The sequence below is a fragment of the Girardinichthys multiradiatus genome, chromosome X (genome assembly GCF_021462225.1).
Source record: "Girardinichthys multiradiatus isolate DD_20200921_A chromosome X, DD_fGirMul_XY1, whole genome shotgun sequence".
NCBI classification, from domain to species: Eukaryota; Metazoa; Chordata; class Actinopteri; order Cyprinodontiformes; family Goodeidae; genus Girardinichthys; species Girardinichthys multiradiatus.
In genome coordinates, this window is record NC_061817.1 from 22,700,702 (window position 1) to 22,724,241 (window position 23,540).

The window sequence follows — 23,540 nt, forward strand, 5'->3', positions numbered from 1 at the left end:
AAATACAACAGTAGAAAAAAATATTGTAAAAACAATTGTGTTAGTACTTGCTTGTATGCAAGGTTTGAGAATTTCGCACCTAGAAAAGTGGTGAAAACAAGTACATGTTCCAAGAGGAAAGTTAACCCTAAAGTAAGTTTACAGCCAAGCACACGAGGTCGGTCTACGTAATAATTTATCAAAAAAATGATTCCCCTCATTTCTATTATGACCACAATTATCAGTACTATCATCCCAATTTAGGCTGCAGGACCAGGAAGATATGGCAATTCAAATGATGGCATTGGTTCATATGTGTCCTACTAAAATAATGCTAATTACAAAAAGGCAATGTTGGTCTCGTATCGATTCCTCATCATGTTTTACTTTCTCGCCTTTAGATTAGAAGAGCAATGCCCCCCCCCCCCCCCCCCCCCCCCCAATGTCATAAACTTGTCACTGTGTGTCAAAGTGTCATAGGGCAAAGTCACATTAAAATACCAAAAGATGCTCATCAATGTATGAATGAAAATAACTTAAACAAAGAAATTACTGCACCTAACATAGAAATAGCAGTTGTACAAAATGCAGTTCAGAGGAAGAGACGCCCACGTCTCACGCATCAGTTTGCTCAACTGGAAATGCAGTTTAACATGATGTTTTTAACATTTTAACTGAACTGCTGTTAAAATCTTTTGGGATCTAACATTAAAATATTAAATATACTAGTTATAGAAGGAAGGTTTAGTTGTACTAAATACATTTATGTGAATTATATCCATACAAATAAATCTAATTTGACTTTCTTAACACACAAAACTTTCTTAAACACAAAAATATTTGGCTTCAGACGGTGAACTGGATATGAAAATGTAGAGGTTTTTATTAGTTGTCATTATATGCACATTAAAAACAACTCACTGCAAAGTAGAATAATAATTAACAGGTATGAGAGCAAAATGATCAGAATCAGATTCAAGGCAATAAAAACAGAAATTTAAAACCAAACCATAACAAATATAGCAGAATCTATATGCTTTTATTTAAAGACCCAAGAGCAACAAATATTGGTACTTCAGCTAATATCACATGGTGTAATATGAATTATTATTATAGATATAACATTTATTACTTATTCTTAGATTTTGTTAACTAGCATTTGCGCAGATACATTTAATAAGAGAACTCCAAGGAGTGTGCTGTCAGTCCCTCTGATTAAAATGAGATTTAGCCATTGCGGCTGTAGCGCTGGGAACAATTTAAAATCAGTTTTAGCTGCACTGAGAAATTGACTGATGACCAGAATTTGACGATTTGCAGCTTTATTGGCCAGTCAGTGAATGCGCCATATACAGTCATATTCAACAAATTACTATGTACGTTCAGATGAGGCTCATTTGTCAGATTAAAAGTAAATTTTAAAATGACCTTTAAGCAGGTAATACATTTCAATAATTCCACATTTTGGTCTTAAAAATGTTTTTTTTTAATGGCTCTGATGCAATATTCCAATATTCTAATCTTAAATGCCGTGTTTTCTTAACATGTAGCCAATAATCATCATAATTAACAGAAATAAAGGCTTGAAAACATTCCTCTTAGTGTAATTAATATATATAATGTATTTAACTTGGTAAAATGAGTAACTTTGCTGTGGATTTAGTAACTGAGGAAGGGGGACTCCACGTTAGCAATTTTCCACATCAATGAGGTGTTTAACAACGAACGGAAGCCTAAATTGTTGAAGCAGTTTATAAAACGGGAGACATGTTGGCTGTTCATTTGTGTTGCAACTTTTAAAACAGGTAGCTGGATTTCAACAGAGAGAAGGGCTTATAATAAAAAAACGACAAGTTTACTCTGCTTTCATTAAATCTCACAGTAAAAACGTATTCTGCAGGTAATAAACAGAGGCTGCTGGTTACGTTTACTAATGTTAATTATGCTAATTGTTTATACAAGAACCTTTCAAGATGCAAACCACGTAATCATTTTGTCTTTGTTTTAAAATAAATGGTAGGTTAAGTTTAACAATGCAGCTATGCAACTTCTAGCAGATGTTAGACATTTAAAAAAAGGAAATATCTGCCTAGGAACTTCTAACTTGCTGTACGCGTCGTTTTTATTATATTAGTTGTTTCCTAAATGTAAATGTCAGGTGACTCCAAATAATAAATAAATAATTACTAACAAAAAGTTGCTCAGTTACTTTTGTTTTGGTCAGGCATCATTAGCACTCAGTCAGTGCACCCAAATGGCGATGAAAACCGCAATCAAAACAAAAAAGAAAGTAATACAAACTCTTCATATAAAAAATATTATGTAACTATATGAAATTGAAAGTAACCTGTAAGCAGTTTTATGAATATTCGTCATAATTCAGCAAAATGCCAAATTAGCGAGAGAAATGAACTAATACACAATAATTAAGCATATAAATGGTACCAAACAGTGTGCTGGATATGAAATGGGGATTTCATCTGTTAAGGCAGGAGAAATGATCTGAAGTTTTTTATTTAATCCACATTTTCCTTTCCAACAGGAGTGAACTGAGAAACCATAAAATGTCTAAAAAGATCTAAATCATAGTGGAGGATCCTCCAGCTCTGTTTTGACGTCACTATATGTGCCAAGTTGAGCTCTGTACATAAACATTCTGCATTTAAATTTTTAAAACAATGCTGTGTCCTGAAGCAAAAGACTAATATTAAAAAAACTTCAGTATGAATTTATGTATCATTATAATCCTAGATTTATCAAAATTCATTCAGATATGGGGAGCAAACATTGTGTTAATACAATGTGAAATCAAGTTAGTAGGCAGACCAATGCATCAGCCAGTTGATAAATCAGTATTTTATTTATAATACTGACTTTAGGTCATCAACTACGACTGAATATGCTTGACCAATAACTGCGGCTTTGTAGACAGTAAAAGTGTAAACAACGTTTTGTTCATCAAACCATCTGCAGGCAGTTTCCAGATGATTGTCGGCACTATGGTACTGTAGATGTTCCGGTCCCAGGTAAAATGAGATAGACTGAAATTATAGAAATAAATCACCATGTAACAGCTCTTTACTGTCCTGATTTTATTTATGATCATCAACTCAAGAAAAAACCCATATCTGCCAACCTTTGATAAAGTTAGCATATAATAAATCTACATTTAAATGTCATTAGAGAGCATTTTTTTCTCAAGTCAAAGCTTTCAAAGATTGCAGCAATCTGCTTAGTTTGGTGTTTACAGCCCAGTCAAGAAAAATCATTACCAGACGACTGGAGAAACGGTACCGCTACCACAAGTGAGCCGTTCAGAGTTAGCCAGAGCTGAAAAAAAGAGCACTGACTTACAGACAGCTCACAGCAAAATGATATGTTATCATCACTCATTACTGAAAACTCAAATGAAAAATTCACAGATCAGAAGACCCAAAAGCTGCTGGGATTAGCCCTCTTTAAAGGTGAACATGATAAATAACGTTCATATCCGTATCACCTTCCCTTATCTCTGGTTCAGCAACATAAGCAGCAATTTGTAGCTTTAGTTTTCTCTATGATTGGAGAAAAGAGTAAAACAATGCAAATAAAAAAAGTCTGGATGGCTATTACTCGATCTTCTAGTCGTATGCAAGACTGTGTGTGTTTGAATGATATACTAATAATATTTGAATTCATAGTCAAACAAATTTGAACAGAAGTTTGCTTGTTATGTCCAGTTAAAGTTTGGTTGTCTTGTTCTGTACTCGGATTTTTTTACCCACAGAATTATCCACACTGTTTAACAGCTAGCATTACTAAACAACATCTGCTAACAAAAGCCTGCTTGAATTTTATGCGATATACGTTTCATCCAAAGCTGGCGAAACAAAGGTGAGTTGATCCACATGAATCTAATTATGAGCACATTATTAAAACCTTATAGAAAACTGAAGAGTTAAAGATATACAAAGTTAGTAGCACGGAAAACAAGCAAAAATGTGAAAGCATTCACCAGCATGATTAAACAACTACTTAGAGAAATAGACAAGGACATTTTCAGTAAACGTGAAAGAAAACGAGAACCCCCTCCTCACACCAAGTGGCACAAATATTAGTGAGTGAAACCCCCTCAAATAACCCATAAAATAATATCAAATGTAAAGAGTTAGCACACACGTGTCAAATGCAAAAGGTTTAAGAGAAATAGTGTTGAGAGGTGACAAAGGGTATCTAGGTGGCATCCAGCGACACCCACCTTATTCCAATTCATCCAAATCAGTTCCACCACAGCAGTCATCACTCATCTGACAAAATAATACTAATCTTGCAAAAAGTAACATTTTAATGCTTTTTTCCCCATTGTTCAAATGCTAACAGTTGGCTCTGAGACAAAGAAACCAAGGAGAAAGCCCAATTGGTGAGCAGTGCCACTGGAGACTGGATTAAACTTGCCCGTGGTGTTGACACGCACACATTTAGCTATACAAATGAAAACAAGCCTGACACTGGCCTGTGGCCATGGGCACAAACACATACTGACACAAGTCTGGAGCACCATAAAAAACTGTCACACATTAACATAAACATCAAAGACTGCAAATCTGTGTCTGTGAGCAACAGCTCAGTATGCGTGTTCCTCCGTCCTGTATCCAAAAACCAAACTGAGATACAAATAAATCCATTTATGTTACCCAACATTAGAAGCGCACAACAATAGATTTTTTGATAATTAATTTTAACTGGAAAGAATAATAACATAGAACAATTTTATTTTACATTTTTACAATATAAAGAAATAACCACATTTGGGCACGGCGCTGATGGTGTAGGGGGCGTGACCATATGCAGAGGCTGCAGTCCTCGAAGCAGCTGTCCCGGGTTCGAGTCCCGGACCCAGCGAGATTTGCCGAATGTCTCCCCCTCTCTCTACCCCTCTTTCCTGTCTGCCTACTGTCAAAATAATAATAAAGGCCACTAGTGCCGAAAAAATATCTTTAAAAAAAGAAATAACCACATTCATTACCATCATGAAGTACAGTGTTTTTGATATAAACATTCTTGTGTGAGCCATCTGCAGGCCTTGATATTAAACCAATTGTCCTTCATGAAAGGAGGGTTGTCTGACTTACCCAGAGGCTGAACTAAAATGGAAAAACACAAAAGCCCTACTTAAAATCGACCAATCTATAAATTAGACTTAAAGAAATAGTAGTTCTTTAGCTGACAAAACATGTGAAACCCGGAAAAATAAATGCTATCACAACACCAGTTAACTAGGAAAGATACAGAAAAAGTAAACGGACCCGAAAGAAATCTTATATGTAACAAACCATTTATAACAATATAAGAACCTCCCTAATAGAGAGCTAGTGCATTCACACTGCTGGTCCAGTCCAGGGATCGGTAAAAGTCAGAAAATTGACACCTTCAGTCAACCAGGTTTGCTTTTGCACAGAGATTTTTTAGACCGGACCAAACAAAGTCTTGCAGTTGCAACGGATTGTTTCGGGGGCAGTATTGCGCTGATGAATACGTAAAAATGCACAAAGAAGAAAGTACGTCTCATCTAGGATTCTGTTGCTACTCTGGTTTTCAAATCGTCAGCCTCATAGCATAACTAAGTCACATTCTGGCTTACTGTTTCAATATCAATAAAAAATATAATGCGCTCACTGAAAAATTGTTTTTTTCTTGTTTTCTGAAAATGTTCAAACACGACTTAGATAATTATGCTATGAGGCTAATGAAATGTAGCTGTGTGCCTGCAGCTTTTCACTTCACGTAGCTCAAAGACATTTTCAAACTCTTTCGTCTTCTGAGCTCTTCTTGAGCTCTTGCCTCTACTTCTTCTACTAAAACGTGCTCTTCTTGCTTTTAGTTTTCTGGCCCAGCATGCATCCACACTGCAAGTGGGTCAGGATAAACCGTGCAGAGACCGGCAATTGTAAACGTGCCAGGATATGGTTCTCCGGTCCGTTTCAGGATCCGGGATGGGTTCGCACCACAGTGATCTGCTCCAGAAACCGGAGTCTAACATGGTACAAAGCGTTTCAAAGGTTTGGTTAGAAAGCACTAAAAGTAATTTTTCTATTGGTCATCGCAGCTCTGATTCATTAGGATGTGGACAAAGAAAATCCAGGGGTATCCGGCGGTTCCTGGTATACTCTGGGTTAATCCTCTCTGCAAAGTTCTCCTATTTAACCCCACTTTGACCAAAATTAAATGACAAATATTGAACAAGCCAAAGGTGGGAAATTTTGTCTTTCAAACTGCTGTTCGCTTAGCTTTACAAAAACTGCTGTTCATACACATTTTGTGTCATGCTATTCTGCTTCATAACTGTTTAAAGCTAAAAGTCTGTTGGAGTCAGCAAGTATTCCCGCATATGCTGCGCCACAAGGAAAAAGGAACTCATTACAGTTCATGCACACACTTTATTATATTTTACCAGATAAACGTCTTGCATTTTTCATGTCAAGAGATGTTGAATCTTGAAAAAAAAAAAAAATCAAGATTGCCGACTGATGAGACATTATCTTCATTTCAAACTCAGACCTGTCCTGTCATAAGCGGCTGTTTTGTTTTTAATAACTGGTGATTAAAGTTGGTGTTGAAAATCCACTAAAGTGTGGGTACTTTGCATTCCACCTTAGAAATCAAAGTAAAAATATATAATTGTAAAAGCATTTTTTGTTATAAAAGTAAAAAAAAAAAAAGATAAAATAGGAGTTACAGATAAATAAATTATATTGGGGTTGGGTCAATTTGCCCCTTAGTCTGTTCATACACACATGCTGCCAATCCTTTTCTTTTCTCTTTCTTACCCATAAACAAACCATTTTGCAGCATTTTACTTCAACCATTCTGTAAATGTTTAATTTTGGTTTTGGTTTGTAGTTACAGTTAAGCCCAAAATTATTCATACCCACAGCTAATTTAAATGTAAAGTCATTTATATTCAACCAAAGAGTTTGTTTCTGATACAAAAAAAAAATGTGTCTCAAAAGACAATAAAAATGAAGTATCAATTTTTAGCAAAAATAAATTTGTTTGTAAATTTACCTTTTATTTCAAAAAGTTTATTTATACTGTCCTGAACAATGAAAGGAAATCCCTTCAGAACAGGTTTTAGTGGTTTTCCACTAGTATTTTGAGAAATTATCTTTGGTGAAAAGCTCCTAGTGTTTGAGGTTGGAATGCCTCCTTGCCATCACCCTAATCTTTAGCTTCCTCCACAGATTGTCTATCAGTGACAAGACTCTGGCTGGGCTGTTTTACTCATTTTATTGGTAAAATCTTGCAAATAACAAAACTCAAGAATGCATAAACTCTTCACTTTTTTAGAAAGATGTATTCAAAAGATAAAATTTATTGTCTTTACCTACCAAGTAATCTACAAATAGAGGTTCTCCTGCAACTATATATAATTTGTTTTTACTAAATGAACTAATAAGATTGAATTTGTAATGTAGTCTCTTAACAAAATGGAAAAAGGTCCATGTATCTGTGTGTGCCAGTCTTTTGCTACGGAGATACCAACAGCTCATGAAAAGGCCTCAACATGATGAAAGACCGCAGCAAACAATTAGCCCAGACTGTCCTGCAGTTGGACTGGGGGTTTGTAGCATGGGGTCTACAGGCACTTACTTATGCGCCAGTTATTACACAACATGTACACAAGTATTCAAGAATTCAAGTATTCAAGTATTCAAGAATCTATTATTTCAGGTACTTTTCAGGTACTTTAGGTACTTTAGCAGCAAGGCAACCTTTTTAATTGCAAACTTTTGGCCCTTTTCCACTGGCTTGTTTTAGCCAGCACCACACTGTTTCGCTGTACTTTGTATGGTACCAGTTGTGTTTTCAGTGACCCACTGATGGCTAAAGCTATGGCGGCTGAAGCCCCGCCTCAAGGCATCAGTGCAATGCGCTGTGCTGCTATTAACGTGTTACATTAAAATAATCTGCGTGAAACGATAAAAAATTAAAGTAATAATTAAATAGAAAATAAAAACAGCGGGATCCAAATTAATGCACGGTTAGCATGAAACACCCTGCGGTAGACACCACTGTTTCATACATGGAAAAAAGTCAATTTTGCAAAGGTATGAAACAGCATAGTAAACAAAAAAAGTAGAATCGGTTAACTTTTGAGGAAATTAACTCTAGATTCTAAGTCACAAACGTCGATCAAAAACAGATGATATGCAAGATTTGCTACTCAATGTTGTTGCAACCCTCGACAACATAAATATGGTTGGCACACTGAAATTTAAATAGGGTGATTTATTAGCAACTAAATAACGGACCGGAACTGTATTAAAGTTTTCCTGCCAAAATCTAAATGACTTTTAGAATCTTTCATTAGTTGCACTAAAATGCTGGCAAATTGTTTGGTTCAAATGACAAATATACTTCTTTCATAATTTAGTTTTCTCTTAGGTCCATATAAAGTAGTTTTTAATTTAGTTTATTATTTTTTAGAGATTGTTGAAATACAGCATATAAACTGCTCAAACAAATAAAGGGAACACTCAAATAACACATCCTAGATCTGAATGAATGAAATATTCTCAAATTCTGTACAAAGTTGAATGTACTGACACCAAAAACACACAAAAATCATCAATGGAAATCAAATGTATTAACCAATGGAGACCTGGATTTGGAGTCACACAAAAATTAAAGTGGAAAAACACACTACAGGGTGATCCAACGTTGATGTAATGTCCTTAAAACAAGTCAAAATGAGGCTTAGTATTGTGTGTGACCTCCATATGCCTGTATGACCTCCCTACAACGCCTGGGCATCCTCCTGATGAGACGGTGGATGGTCCCCTGAGGGATTTCCTCCCAGACCTGGACTAAAGCATCTGCCAACTCCTGGACAGTCTGTGGTGCAACGTGACGTTGGTGGATGGAGCGAGACATGATGTTCCAGATGTGCTCAATCAGATTCAGGTCTGGGGAACGGGCGGGCCAGTCCACAGCTTTAAGGTCTTCATCTTGCAGGAACTGCTGACACTCCAGCTACATGAGGTCTAGCATCGTCCTGCATTAGGAGGAACCCAGGGCCAACCGCACCAGCATATGGTCTCACAAGGGGTCTGAGGATCTCATCTCGGTACCTAATGGCAGTCAGGCTACCTCTGGCGAGCACATGGAGGGCTGTGCGGGCCCCCAAAGAAATGCCACCCCACACCATTACTGACCCACTGCCAAACCGGTCATGCTGAAGGATGTTGCAGGGAGCAGATCTCTCTCCACGGTGTGTCCAGACTCTGTCACGTCTGTCACATGTGCTCAGTGTGAACCTGCTTTCATCTGTGAAGAGCACAGGGCGTCATTGGCGAATTTGCCCATCCTGGTGTACTCTGGAAAATGCCAAGCGTCCTGTACAGTGTTGGGCTGTGAGCACAACCCTCATTTGTGGACGTCGGGCCCTCATACCATCCTCACGGTAACCGTTTCTGCAGACACATGCACATTTGTAGCCTGCTGGAGGTCATTTTGCAGGGCTCTGGCAGTGCTCCTCCTGTTCCTCCTTGCACAAAGGCGGAGGTAGCGGTCCTGCTGCTGGGTTGTTGCCCTCCTACGGCCTCCTCCACGTCTCCTGGTGTACTGGCCTGTCTCCTGGTAGCGCCTCCAGGCTCTGGACACTACGCTGACAGACACAGCAAACCTTCTTGCCACAGCTCGCATTGATGTGCCATCCTGGATGAGCTGCACTACCTGAGCCACTTGTGTGGGTTGTAGAGTCCGTCTCATGCTACCACGAGCGTGAAAGCACCACCAACATTCAAATGTGACCAAAACATCAGCCAGAAAGCAAAGGTACTGAGAAGTGGTCTGTGGTCCCCACCTGCAGAACCACTCCTTTATTGAGTGTCTTGCTAATCGCCAAAGATTTCCTCCTGATGTCTTTTCCATTTGCACAACAACATGTGAAATTGATTGTCAATCAGTGTTGCTTCCTAAGTAGACAGTTTGATTTTACAGAAGTTTGATTTACTTGGAGTTATATTGTGTTGTTTAAGTGTTCCCTTTATTTTTTTGAGCAGTGTATAATATTTGATAAAGCTTATAGTAAGAGTGGCTTAGGTTATCCTGAGCTATCTCTGTAGTTATGCTGCTATAGGCTTAGGCTGCTGGAGGACATAATGACCACTTTCACTCTCTGCTACATTTTCATACTACTCTCCAAATTTGCATTATTTACTGTTATTTCAGCTTTTAACTTTATGTTCTCTCTCTTTTCTCTTCCTAGAAGCTACACCTGACTCTGTGTCTACTTGTGACACCGTCCTGGAGAGGGACATCGTCCAAGCTTCTGCTACCAACAACTTAATAGTCACCTTCTAACGACAAAACACTTGGCCCTGTCTTTCAGTGTTTAACCCCATTTTTCTCCTAGACATAGCTACTGACCAAGCTCTTACTATTAATAACTCTTTGTGCTTTCTCTCAGACTCTAAACTTGAAAACTGGCTCAGAGTTTATCTGTTCTTTCTTTCTAGATGAAACGACTAAAGGAGCTACATCCATTAACATTTACTTTTCCTTCCCATAGAAAGTACTCCTGGATCAGTGCTTCTTTGTTCTTTTTCTGTCTCTGCTCTGTTCTCTCAAACCCCCAGTCGGTCGTGGCAGATGGCCGCTCACACTGAGCCTGGTTCCGCTGGAGGTTTCTTCCTGTTGAGAGAGTTTTCCTCTCCACTGTCGCTACATGCATGCTCAGGATGAGGGATTGCTGCAAAGTCAACACTAGTGACTGTCCACTGTCTCTACATGCTCATCCAGGAGGAGGGAATGCTGCAAGTCACTGATTGGATGCAATCTGCTGGGTTTCCTTAGATAGAAAAACGTTTTAATCAATTTGAATAAATACCCGAATCTCACTGCACTGTTCTATAGTTAGGATTAATTGGAATATATGTACCTGACTTGAAATCTGTATGATTCAATTGAACTGACTTTGTGAAGTGCCTTGAGACGACATGTGTTGTGAATTGGCGCTATTTAAAAAAAAAACTGAATTGAACTGATTTTAATATGCAGGTTCACAATATATCGAATAACAGTCATCTTTGCAATCTAAGTGTCCCTTTATTGTCCCTTTGTGGGCAAATTTAGGGGTACTAGCAGCAAAGTGAAAGGCAAATGGAAACATGCAGATTCACACAAAGGCAACGATATACAAACAAAAAATTAGAATAAGAGAATTTAAAGTAAGGGGAAATTTACAGCATAAGAAAACACTGTACATAGCACACTCTGATAAAAGAAACATGCGACTGAGTAGGGTAATTTAAAAAAAAAAAAAGCACAAGATGTGCAAGTACATTTGTGCAGAAAAAAACTAACTGTTTTCAAGAAATGAAAAAATAATTGTGCAATTAAAAGCAGGGATAGGGATGGGTACCTTTCACATTTGAACCGATACGGTACCGATACCGGTAGGCAACGGTACCAGTTTTCGGTACTTTTGTGTGTGTTTATGTGGTAATAAATGTTAATTCGTTTAATAATAAAGTCTCAAACTTTTTCATTTCAACATGCTATGTGCTTATGGTGCCAAACGCAGGAGTTGTAGCCGAAGATCTGAGGTTGACAAAAATTGTGCACTCTTCAAATCTCAGGTGCTTCCTCAGATTACAAGAATTCCCGCAGCTGGCCTTGCACTTTGCATCACAAATATTGCAGCGAGCGTAATCTGCAGCGCATTTTGAAAAGTGGAGCCGCACTTTCGACCGCTTTCTATCACCCATGCTTTGTTGGCTGTACCAGCAGTGACTGACGTTATTACGCTCATGTGCGTGCAATGCTGTGTTCATGTCCGGCATGGAATATCGCCCACTCCTCCACACCCTCCCCAGAATTCGGTCGGTACCTATAAAAGTACCGAATTCAGTACCCATCCCTAAGAAGGGATATAAACAACTTATTGAATTAGAGTTTGTTGGGAGCGGTGATGTTTATAAAGTCTTACAGCTGCTGGGAGGAAGGATTTGCGATAACGCTCCTTTGTGCACCAAGGATGCAGAAGTCTGTCACAGAAGGAGCATTGCAGTTCTGCAACAGCTTCATGCATGGGTCGGGAGACAAAATATTTCCCTGGGATTTTGCAGCCCTATTAAAATGTTTACTAAAAATAACAATTTTTCCTCTGTAATTGGACAAACCTGGTTAGAGGTCTTAACTTGCGGTTTCTGATTTTAACCACTTGGTTTTTTTTTGTGCATGGACTACAAACGAGAAAAAAAAAAGTGCTGCATGTTCTTAAAGGGTGGTAGTAGTTTTGAACACAAACATTAAACTGAAAAAGTAAGGATTTACAAGATTGATCTAATTAATGCATCAAAGCATGTCCCTAAACTTTGTAATTTTCATATACCCAAAAAATGTGTACGAAAGTAAATATGGGGCAACAGTAGCAGGAGAGGTAGAGATTTGTCCGGTAACCAGTGGGTTGCCGGTTTGAACCCATGCTGTCTGTCTCAGTCATTGTGTCCTTGGGCAAGACACTTCCCCCTCCTTGCCTGCTAAAGGTGGTCAGAGGGCACGGTGGCGCCGATTGTATGGCAACCTCAGTTCTGTCAGGCTGCCCCAGGGCAGCTCTGGCTAAAATGTAGTCTACCACTGTCAGTGTATGAATTGGGGTATGACTGATTGTAGTGTAAAGAGCTTTGGGGTCGTCGGACTTGATAAAGCGCTATACAAGTACAAGCCATAAGGTTGATTCTAGGGCAAGGCTTAAGTTGCTGGAGACAAATTCATTAAATACACCTGCTACGTGCAAAATATTTACCAATGAAAAAGCATGGGCTGGTTAACACAGTATCAAGGTATATCAAGGTTTTCGAATTTGGGAAATTCAAAACAGCAAAGATTTTTCGTCATATCCTTCCAATGCTTTAAAATCAAAACAGCAGAGACTGGAAATATATCTGGTTATGTAAAACGCGGGCAGTCATGGCCTGGAAACCAAAGGAGCACCACCTGTAACTGTTAATGATGCAATGCCGCTCAGAACTACAGTTGAAAGCTATGAGCTGCATGTCTATTAAGCAGCCAACAGAAAGCTGAATGCCAGAGCAGACTCTTGCATACAAAAGATTCTTGAAAACTTATGAAATCCCATTTTAAAAAGGTAAAATTACAAATTTACAAAACTGAATTCAACAGATAAAACCTGGAAAACTGCAACTTTTGAGAAAGATACAGTGTGGAAAGGATGAATCAGTTAAAGCTCACAACTTATACTGCAAAGAGACAACATCCATAAGATCTTGTTTGTAATATATGCCAGCTTTAACATAATGCTACCATTTTTGTCTCCTCCCCACATATGAAAGAAGAGCTGCTCTGCAAGTTGGACAAGTGAAGACACAGACCCTAGGGCTAATCAGTAATACACGGCAATAAAATGGATGGTAGTTTCTAAAGTTTTGTGTGTTTCCTCTTCAAAAAAAAAAAAAAAAAAGAGAAACAAGGAAGTCTTATTTACCCTAGTTGTGTTTCCCATTTTTTCCCCTTCCTGCATAGATTTTGAGTCAAGCACTTGTTTGAATGGAGAACAGATGGCTATTACTTTTTCAAGACACAGGTTAAAAACAATGCAAATGATGGAATAATTCAGTTAATCTAAAAGAGATTAGAAACAAAAAAATAATGCAAATAGTAACCTTCATTTAAAAGATGAGAATGTACTTAATGAGTTATAATGGCTTAATTTTGGTAGCATTGCATAAAGTTGGAATATTCGAGTTTCCGGTTAGATTGGCGGATGTTTAAAACTATCTGTTTTTTAATAGTATTATGAGTTTATTCATTGAAGGAATCCAACAGGAACTTAATGTACAGATCCTCTAGTATTTGCGCATCCCATGGCTCAGGTGGCAGCTTGGTGTTATTTTACTCTTTCCATTTCTCTGCACTGTAGTCAGTCTCTGTGTTATTAAGCTACAGGAGTGTTAAAATGGAGATGTGTGCTTACCTGGGCCGTCTGATCCTGATAGCGGTGAATTAATCTTGGGTCGCTTTGCAGTGGGGGGTCCCGCATCCAGCAGATTGTCAGCCATCCTGCTCGGTGAAAATGATCAATGGATGGTGATTCCGGGAGCAAAAATAACAGGGTCAATCCAAGCCGTGAGTCTCTGGTTTATAATAATGCGTAACTTTTTTTTTTTTCTCGATGTTGCGTGCGAAGAGGCAACGTTGGTAGTTTATTTTCTCTTGACTGGTAGAGTGGTGAAATGCTGCCCGGAGAAGACGGTTTTTAAAAGAAGGGCAACAGCGCCACGCTTCGCCGCCGAAGATCAACCCATGATAATCCAACACCCAACACCCACATAATTATCCCCAATTACTGCGGCCAAAAATTATTTCAGTTTGAGGAAAATAAATAAAGAACAATTATAAAATATTACACAGCGTACAGGCAAATCCCTTTGCTCGCAGACGGTCGGTTTCACCCACGTACAGAATCATTTTTTAGCAGTCGAAATAAGCAGCGATAAAATACAATTTTTGCTTAAATAAAAAGAGGAAAATTCAAAAAATATTTTCTATGAGGTGGTTATTTTTTCTCGTCGCTGTCTCCCAGGTAAATACAACGTTCAGTGGACGGAGATACGGCGACAACCAGCGGCGCTCTCTGAAAGGGAAATCAAATATACAGTGTCCTTTCGAGACGATAAAAACCCCCGCAACCGTCACATGTTTGGGCTCATTCTCCGCGGAAGAATCAACTCTTCGGTTTTCGGCCGGAAAAATCCCGTTTCAGTCAGGTCTGGATGGCTCCGGTCGGTTTTAAAATTTGTGCTCCCCCCGAAATCCCGACTCCGAGCCGCGTCAAGATGGCGGCTGTTGATTCCTCTGATACAAAAAAAAAGTTTTTTTTTTTTTTTTTTTTTTTTTTTTTTTAGGTGGAAGGAGGGGAGGAGTGCTCCGACGCCCTGACGTAAACCTGTGTCCCACCGTGCGTCATGTGAACGTATGAGAAGTTACCTTTAGGCGTGAAATAACATAAAAAAATAAAGGTACATTTTATAGAAGCTGAAACAAACACATTAAGAAAACCGATGCATTTGTGAAAGGAAAAACAGTAAAAGTTACAACTCATTTGACGTCACATTACCTTACTTGTTACTTTACAACCAGACCCCAAGGTAGTTTATTGGGTTTATGTACGTTTTGCTCCGTTCATGGGAAGAAGGATCAATCGTTTTCAAATTTTCTGATAATTGAGGTATGCATATATATTCCACCTTCCTTTACTCTGATACCCCTAATTAAAACCCATTACAACCGATTGCCTCCAGAGGTGACCTAACCAATAGAATCCATCTCTGCATAATTTAGTCTTGGTATGAAAATAAAGATCTGTGAAAGCCTCTGAGGTTTAATAGAGAATGTAAGCGAACATATCGCATCCTGAACATCTAACAACACACCAGGTAGATCAGCCAGAAAATCGCGGAGACAATTTAAGCAGGGTTAGGTTATAAAACATCCCATCTCACATAGCACTGCTCAAGCCATTATCCAAAACTCGAAAAATTTGACACGGTTTGACTCAAGCCACATAGCAAATGTGTAAAATGGTGCTTTGGCCAGATAAAACCAGATTTTAAAATTTTGCCCAACATCCAGTACAACCTGACCTCACCATCCCCAACATTATGGTAGTGGTATCATCATCTTGTGGTAGTTCATTTATTTTACAGGGACAAGACAATTAGTCCAAGTTGACAAGAAGATCAAACTAATTATAAGGCAATTTTGGAAGAAAATCTGCAAGTCTGCAAAAGACTTGAGACTGGGGCTGAGGATCACCTTTCAGCAGAGTAGTCATCAAAGTCAAGACCCGAATCCTACTTTAAAAAAGAAATTTTCAAGCCTAGCCTCAGATTCTAAGTAGACACTATCCACCCCACCTGACTGAGCTTGAGTCCACAGATGTGCAAAACCTGAAGAGACCTACTCCGAAAAACATACAGCAGTTTTCCAGTGAAAGATGGTTCCACAAATCACTGACTCAGGAGGTCCGACTACAAATAAATGCACCTTTATTTGTAAAATATCTATCCACCTTAGATATATCTATCTATAGATATATTTTTTTCCTCTTCCACTTCACAACTAAGTACTGGTTTGTGTTCTATCACACAAGGTTGTGAAAAAATGAGAAAAAGTTACTGACCCCTGAAAGTTAATAAGATTTGGAAAGCAAACGTTTTTATTAGAGGTTTATTATTTAATTACACACATTTTAGAAAACAACATCCATCTATCTTTAAGTACTATGTGCAATATGTTCTAATTTTAGGATTAAACAGTCCAAGACAAAAACAATAGGGATAAAGCAAAATTTTAAAGACCAACTTACAATCTATTCCCCCTTAAGAGAAGTCTAAGAAATGTTAAGGCTGTAAATTCAAACATTCTCTTTCATTTTCAGCATGTGACTTTTATTCAACGTTAACTTTCACTTCACCTATTAGCGTGCCTTATACAACACAAAACATATTAATTTATTGTGTGGGAGTAATAGCAAGCTACTCCACTTTTACCTATTAGCAATATTAGCTGAAATACCTCTATTACTGTATATTATGAGAAAACTGGACACATTTCCAAATCCCTTCTTTCAGAAGATACCATAGAACTTCACACTTTTATAAACACTCATACAGATTTACACATGCAAAAAAAAAAACAGTATTATACCATCATTTTTAAAGTTGTCCAGTTCTAAACTATTTAATACCCAATAACATGCTCTTATATAAATAATAAAAATGCTTTACAGTAGAAAGGCATAATGTACATCAAAAACAAGAGCCTTGTGCAATTGCATTTTAACAGTGTGTGCATGTGTATGGGAAAACAACCAGAAAATAGAGACAGCACACAAAGAAATTGTACAAGAAGGCAATGACACTCTTTGGCATCATAATTTTCCCAGTGCGCTATTATGCTGGTTTAGAATGTCACCAACATCTCAATTATTCCTGCTAAATCAATACACTGTATGCTCATGTACAGGCAAGAAAACAAAGCAAATAAAAATCAGACTCTGGGGAATCATACATGTATATTATTGTTCATTTCTGTCCCCCAAAAAGGTTCAGAGTTCAAAAAAGCTAATCAAAATTACCCCAAAAAATAAAGACATGTAAAGTTTATGCTTTCTCCACAACACGTTTACTTCTACCATCACCTAAACGTATAGGAATGATCCCCCCCCCCCCTTTCTGTAGTGTCACAAACATGTTGCGCTACAAGGGTTGTGTGATCAAGAGCAAAAAAAACAAAAAAAGTTTCCATTTCATTTTCTATTATTACATTTAGACTAATCCAGCTCCATATGGCACATAATACCGAACTAAAATGGAAAAAAAGAAAAATATAAAACCTAATTCTTTATTTACAAATTAATCATGAGAAGACAGTAGGCATTTTGGAAAACTGTCAAAATAAAATGTGATTTAAGGTTAAGGTTCCCATTTTATGCTTTATTTGTACATATGTTATAATATAAGCATCTGCGTTATAGAGAACAAATATTAACAAATATTAACTGAAATGGTTAACAGAAGTATTTTTTAGACAAAAGGCAAATTGGATCACATTTATTAAATATGAATTGGCAGCTTTAATATATGAGGACATTGTTATGTATTACTTTTTAAACACATCCAAAATTAAGACGAGTGAGTGTAACTGTAGCTTTTTGCTCTTGAGCACGCAATCTATTTTCAGCTAGAATGACAGAAAATGTCACATTATAGCATGGAAAAAAAGCTTTAAAAACACCTAGGAATATGAAATACATTTGAGATACTCCTTTTGCATTTACAGTGCTAGCACATTAAGTTTCATGACACTAAAGGTTGAAGCAGCAAAAGCATCAAGCTGTTTGCATCCAGTAATGTCTTTGAGATCCTGGAGAGTTGAGCGTCTTAGATGAACAGCTTAAGTTTCATGTAACAACACAAACACATTTGTGACATTCAACATTGATTATCCTCGTCTTGAGAAAACTAAGAACTACTTTAACACAGTGTAATGCAATCCAACCCATTAGGCAGTTACTTTTTTTTGTATTTAGTCCATCTGAAATCATGGCTTAAAACCCATCTACAGGTATGTCAGCTTCTTGCAAAACACCAAACGCATCTTCAGCTCCCACAAGAGTCTAAGTTGTGGGCTGGAGGCACAACAACCAGAAGCCTTCAATGCTGCAACCATGCCGATTAAGTATAGCTGAAGAAATCATCTCATAGTGATTTGGGAATATGAAGATCTTAATTGTAGTCAGTGAAAACCTGCCACAACAGCAAACCTGTTTGTATTTCCGTCATCTGAGTAACTCTAGGGGAGCTTAACCATTGCCTGAATGCATTATAAAATAAAGGACATGCAACATTTAATTCGTGCGGATATGCTCATAGAGCTCAGCGTCATCCGCCAGTGTTCTGTACCGATTAGTCCTGGCCATTGCTTTCATGAGTTTTCTGGTTTTTACACGAACTGAGGCACAGCAGCAGTTATTATGCAGATTTTGCCATCTTGAAACAACATTTTGCTTTATTTCATTCACTTAAAGGGATATTTGTGGATTTTTAAGAAAGCCATTAATAATAGTTCCCTTATTGATGTCATATCAACATACGTTTGTAAACAAGTGAGTAAGTCCTCAAAGCGGTGAAAAGCTAACATTTAATAAATGGGGGCAAACGTTTTAGCTAACTTTAGTAACTTAAAACAACTCAAACTTAAAATGTTTTTATACATGGAATACGATGCTAGATTAGTGGATAACTTCCGACACTTTCAGTCAGTTAATATCTACTAATGTTAATATGCCAACGACCCTGTCATTATGCTAAAGTTACATTAGTTTTGTTGGCTGCCATCTATATTAATTTACCTCACCAGCTTTGACTCGTCAGTCTATTTTAAGACCACCAAGAGTAGAGCATTTGGACTGGGTGCAACATTATTGAAGTTGATGCATTCATTTGCTTTTCCACGTCTCATAACTTGTGAGAGATATTTACCATCAAAACCTTCACAAGGGAGTATATTGTTACCCGTTTTTGTTTTCTAAGCTGACGTAGTGTTAATTAATGAAGCTGTATTAATCTGCCTCATCACTTTCACCTCATCAGTCCGCTCTAGGTCCTGCGAGATTTGAGTAAACGTTTGGACTTTGTGTGTCTCAGAAGAATTAGTCAAACGACCCCGTTTTAGCTATTTTAACACATTTCAGACATCAACAACTGAAAATGTCAATATCCCTGGGACTCTGTGGAGATATTAAAACAGGAGATATTAAACATTTAAACTTTCATAAGAGGCTGTTGTCATTTTTTTTTTTGCCATTTTCTAAGCTGAACAAAATCTCTGTTACTACACTAAAAACATGTTGGTTGTTACATTGGCTGCTGGGTGTATCCATCGGACGCATCAGCGACGACTGCTTTGGATTTTGTCCATCAGAATCGGAGATGGCACGCTCCTGTGCTCTTCCAGTTTGCACAGTTGTTTAGAAATTATCCTGGCGGACTGCTATCCCAGTAGCCTCTGCCAGATTAGTGACTTGCTTAGTAATTCGGATGTTGTTTGGCTGAAAAAACAGCAACAAATTTAACATTATCTTGAGAAATTTCAGACAGGTAATGATAAAACATTGTATCCCATGGATACAAACATTTTCACCTCGAGTTGTCAGATGGACCAAGTATCTTAGTATCTCTTTGCATTCACTGTTTATACTGGAAACTTCACAGAACCTCACTTCAAAAATTCTAACTATCCATTTGTATGATTTCTCACATTATTGATCTCCTCTTGGATAGAAAGAAAAATATATCTTTGCAAAATATAGTTCATAAAAGTAAACCAACAGCAAAGTTTTATTCCAGAAAGTTTTCGCTTGTAAAGGTTTTCCTTTTAGTTGTTATTGAGTTAAAAAGGCCTTGTTTAAATCTTATTCTAGTCTAAAGGCACTTAAAACACATTTGAAAGAAACAATCAAGATTAAAGGTGCAAAGGTAATCAAGTAAGTTAATGGCAGACCATGGGATTGTTAGGAGGCAAATTTCCATTTTCTCTGAATATCTGCCCAACACCCTATGTGTGTTTCCCCAAGCACCTCTGATGATATCAGCCAATCACATTTACACTACAAACAAGCTCTTTTTTGGCTGATGGAAAACCTGGCTTGTTTGTACAACCCAGCTTTCTGTGTCTGTCCAAATCTTCCTTCTCTACCTGAAGTTGGACAAACGTATAGCTTCTACACATGGCAGCTAGTAGTAATGAAAGCTTAAAGGAAAGGTTGGTAATAAAAGTGCTGTTGTGGCAAGTACTTAAAGCCTGGTTAAATCTCCAGTAATAATGTCACAGCTATTCTCTAGTTTGTCTTTTGTGTCTTTTCTTGGTGAGTGTTGTAGTGCATGTTGCTGGATTGAGGATGAGACTATGAGCTGTTTGTTACTTGGCGAGTGTCCCTCAAGACTGGTTACAGGTATTGATGTTAAGCCACTGTGTGACATGGATCGTCTGGCACATGAAGCGGCTGTGGAGGGACATCTTTCACGGATGACTGAGTCTTTCATTTGACAAAGCCCTGTTGTGTTTGAGGAACCAGTGCTGGCACTGGGTACCATCGTTTTGGTACTGTTTGCATTCTTGCTGGTGGTTGGCAACATGCTTGCAATCTCATCAGTGGGAGACCGGCCAATGCTACCATCCACCTGCGCTCGGATCTCTGGTGAGACTGACAGCTGGTACTGAGGCACGGGGCCACGGTCACTGCTCTTAGGATAAAGAAACGTCTTCATCTGACCTTTGCCTTTGACGTTAACCGTCCCTCGATAATCAAACTCGTAGTCCATGCCACTGAGCACACAGTAGCTTTCCTCGCTGACCTGAACGCGGCACTCCACGCCCGTTGTGTCCATGCGGCTGGCGATGTTGACAGTGTCGCCCCAGATATCATAGAGAAGCTTGGTGGTTCCAATCACGCCGGCTGTCAGGGGCCCATGATTAAAGCCAATGCGAAGCTTGAAGCCGAAGCCGAGCATGTTCTTGTTAAAGTCATCCACCACTCGCATCATTTCCAGGGTGAATTCGAAAAGAGCGCGAAGGTGCGCATGAGGATGCACCGCATCTGCGCACTGCTGAGTGTTTAGTCCGGCTGCAGCCATGTATGTTGCACCAATGGTCTTGATCTTTTCAATGTTTGCAAAGGCAGGCTTGCGTAAAAGCTCATCAAAGTCACCGATTAACTCATTGAGAACGCGATAGCACTCCTTGCCTCCCTCGTAGCTTTCTTCATAAAATTCACTGAAGTTCACGATACTGGCAAATATGACCCCCACATTGTCGTGGTTCTTGGAATAACTCTGGGTGACTTTAAGTTGCTCCGCTACATGGATTGGGATTATGTTGCGTAGAAGCCAGTCAGCTTGGTCCCTCATGTTCTGAATCTTGATGCGGTGCTGATCAGCTTCTACATTGCCGTGGTAATGCAAACGGTAGCTGACCTCGAATTCACGGTTAAGGAACCAAACAAGGAGCAGGAGCAGAAAGAAGGCCACACAGGCTTCAGGAATAAGACGTTTGTGTGGGTTGGAGTCGGGTTGTCGATCAGAACTTGATGAGTTGTCAAACATTAAAATGGAACTGATTGTGATGTTGCTTTGACCATAAGACCTGGTGGAAAGACAAAGGTAAGAAAGAAAATTAAGAATAACAGGAAAGCAAAACAAAATGTAAGCATGCAACAAAAGTAGTACCCAAATTAACATGAGGGTTCTTTTCAGGATTTACCAAAAATCTCACTTCTAGTGCCATTTGATAATGGTATGAAAAAATTTATGGTTTTTATGTATACTTGTTTTAACTTTGTCAAAGTAAAGGAAAAACTCTCCCTAACACTGGAAGAGACAAGACAAAAAACTGAAATGTATTAATAACTCCAATACATAAAAAATATCAGAACAATGTATTGATTTATTCTTCTTTTGAAGAAAAGGTTTTTTGTTTGTTTTTTTTTTTAAAGAAATGTTACCGTATGTCACATAACATACATCACATTATATAGTAATAATAGAATTTTCTATGCACACACTATTGGAACCCAATCCATCGTATTAATATTCAGCCTACAGTCGTAGGTGCAATCTGTCAACATAACATTCTCTAAAATAAATTGTAAAAAAATATGGATTAACAAGATTATGCAAGAAACGGGACATAAATAAAGTAAGGTAATCCAGGTGCAGGCAAAAATCACCACTAAAGGGAAATGACTTAAAAGTTCAACTTTTAGGTCATTTCATTTAACCTTTAAGTGAAAACAGAAATTTCTGTTTTGTTGCCTAGTGTAGCATTTGACAATAACTTTGCATATGTTGTATTTCATGAGAAAAAGTGAAAAAGACAGCAAACTGCTTATCCTAAGATAGTTAGATCCACTTTGATGAGGATGACTAATTTTGGTGGAAATTCTATGCTCTTTCGCAAATTGGAACCTCCTAGGTACAGTGCCTTGCAAAAGTACTCGGCCCCCTTGAACTTGTCAACCTCTTGCCACATTTCAGGCTTCAAACATAAAGATATAAAATTCTAATTTTTTATGAAGAATCAACAACAAGTGGGACACAATTGTGAAATGGAATGAAATTTATTGGATGTGTCAAACGTTTTTAACAAATAAAAAACTGAAAAGTGGGACATGCAATATTATTCGGCCCCCTTGCGTTAATACTTTGTAGCGCCAACCTTCACTGCAATTACAGCTGCAAGTCTCTTGGGGTTTGTCTCTATCAGTTTTGCACATCGAGAGACTGAAATTCTTGCCCATTCTTCCTTACAAAACAGCTCGAGCTCAGTGAGGTTGGATGGAGAGCGTTCGTGAACAGCAGTCTTCAGCTCTTTCCACAGATTCTCGATTGGATTCATGTCTGGACTTTGACTTGGCTATTCCAACACCTGGATACGTTTATTTGTGAACCACTCCATTGTAAATTTGGCTTCATGTTTTGGATCATTGTCTTGTTGGAAGATAAATCTCCGTCCCAGTCTCAGGTCTCTTGCAGACTCCAACAGGTTTTCTTCCAGAATGGTCCTGTATTTGGCCCCATCCATCTTCCCTGTCCCTGCTGACGAAAAGCAGGCCCGGACCATGATGCTGCCACCACCATGTTTGACAGTGGAGATGGTGTGTTCAGGGTGATGAGCTGTGTTGCTTTTAGACCAAACATATCGTTTTGCACTGTGGCCAAACAGTTGGATTTTGGTTTCATCTGACCAGAGCACCTTCTTCCACATGTTTGGTGTGTCTCCCAGGTGGCTTGTGGCAAACTTTAAACAAGACTTTTTATGGATATCTTTGAGTAATGGCTTTCTTCTTGCCACTCTTCCATAAAGGCCAGATTTGTGCGACTGATTGTTGTCCTATGGACAGACTCTCCCACCTCAGCTGTAGATCTCTGCAGTTCATCCAGAGTGATCATGGGCCTCTTGGCTGCATCTCTGATCAGTCTTCTCCTTGTTTGAGA

General features: G+C 38.4%; 2 protein-coding genes across 3 annotated transcripts in view; both read right to left on the minus strand.

Moving 5' to 3' along the window:
- The window catches only part of LOC124862821 (CREB-binding protein-like), a 53,201-nt gene extending 37,344 nt beyond the window's left edge, over positions 1–15,857 (minus strand). For both annotated transcript variants that reach the window (XM_047356964.1, XM_047356963.1), the window contains exon 1: positions 13,958–15,857. In XM_047356964.1, the coding sequence (XP_047212920.1) occupies positions 13,958–14,042 (85 nt within the window). In that variant the 5' untranslated portion in view covers positions 14,043–15,857. The remainder of the gene's footprint in view (positions 1–13,957) is intronic.
- Positions 15,858–16,178: 321 nt separating this feature from the next.
- LOC124862755 (adenylate cyclase type 9-like) overlaps positions 16,179–23,540 on the minus strand; it is a 65,897-nt gene continuing 58,535 nt past the window's right edge. The window contains exon 9 of the mRNA XM_047356863.1: positions 16,179–21,690. Coding sequence (XP_047212819.1) covers positions 20,343–21,690 — 1,348 coding nt within the window. The 3' untranslated portion in view covers positions 16,179–20,342. The remainder of the gene's footprint in view (positions 21,691–23,540) is intronic.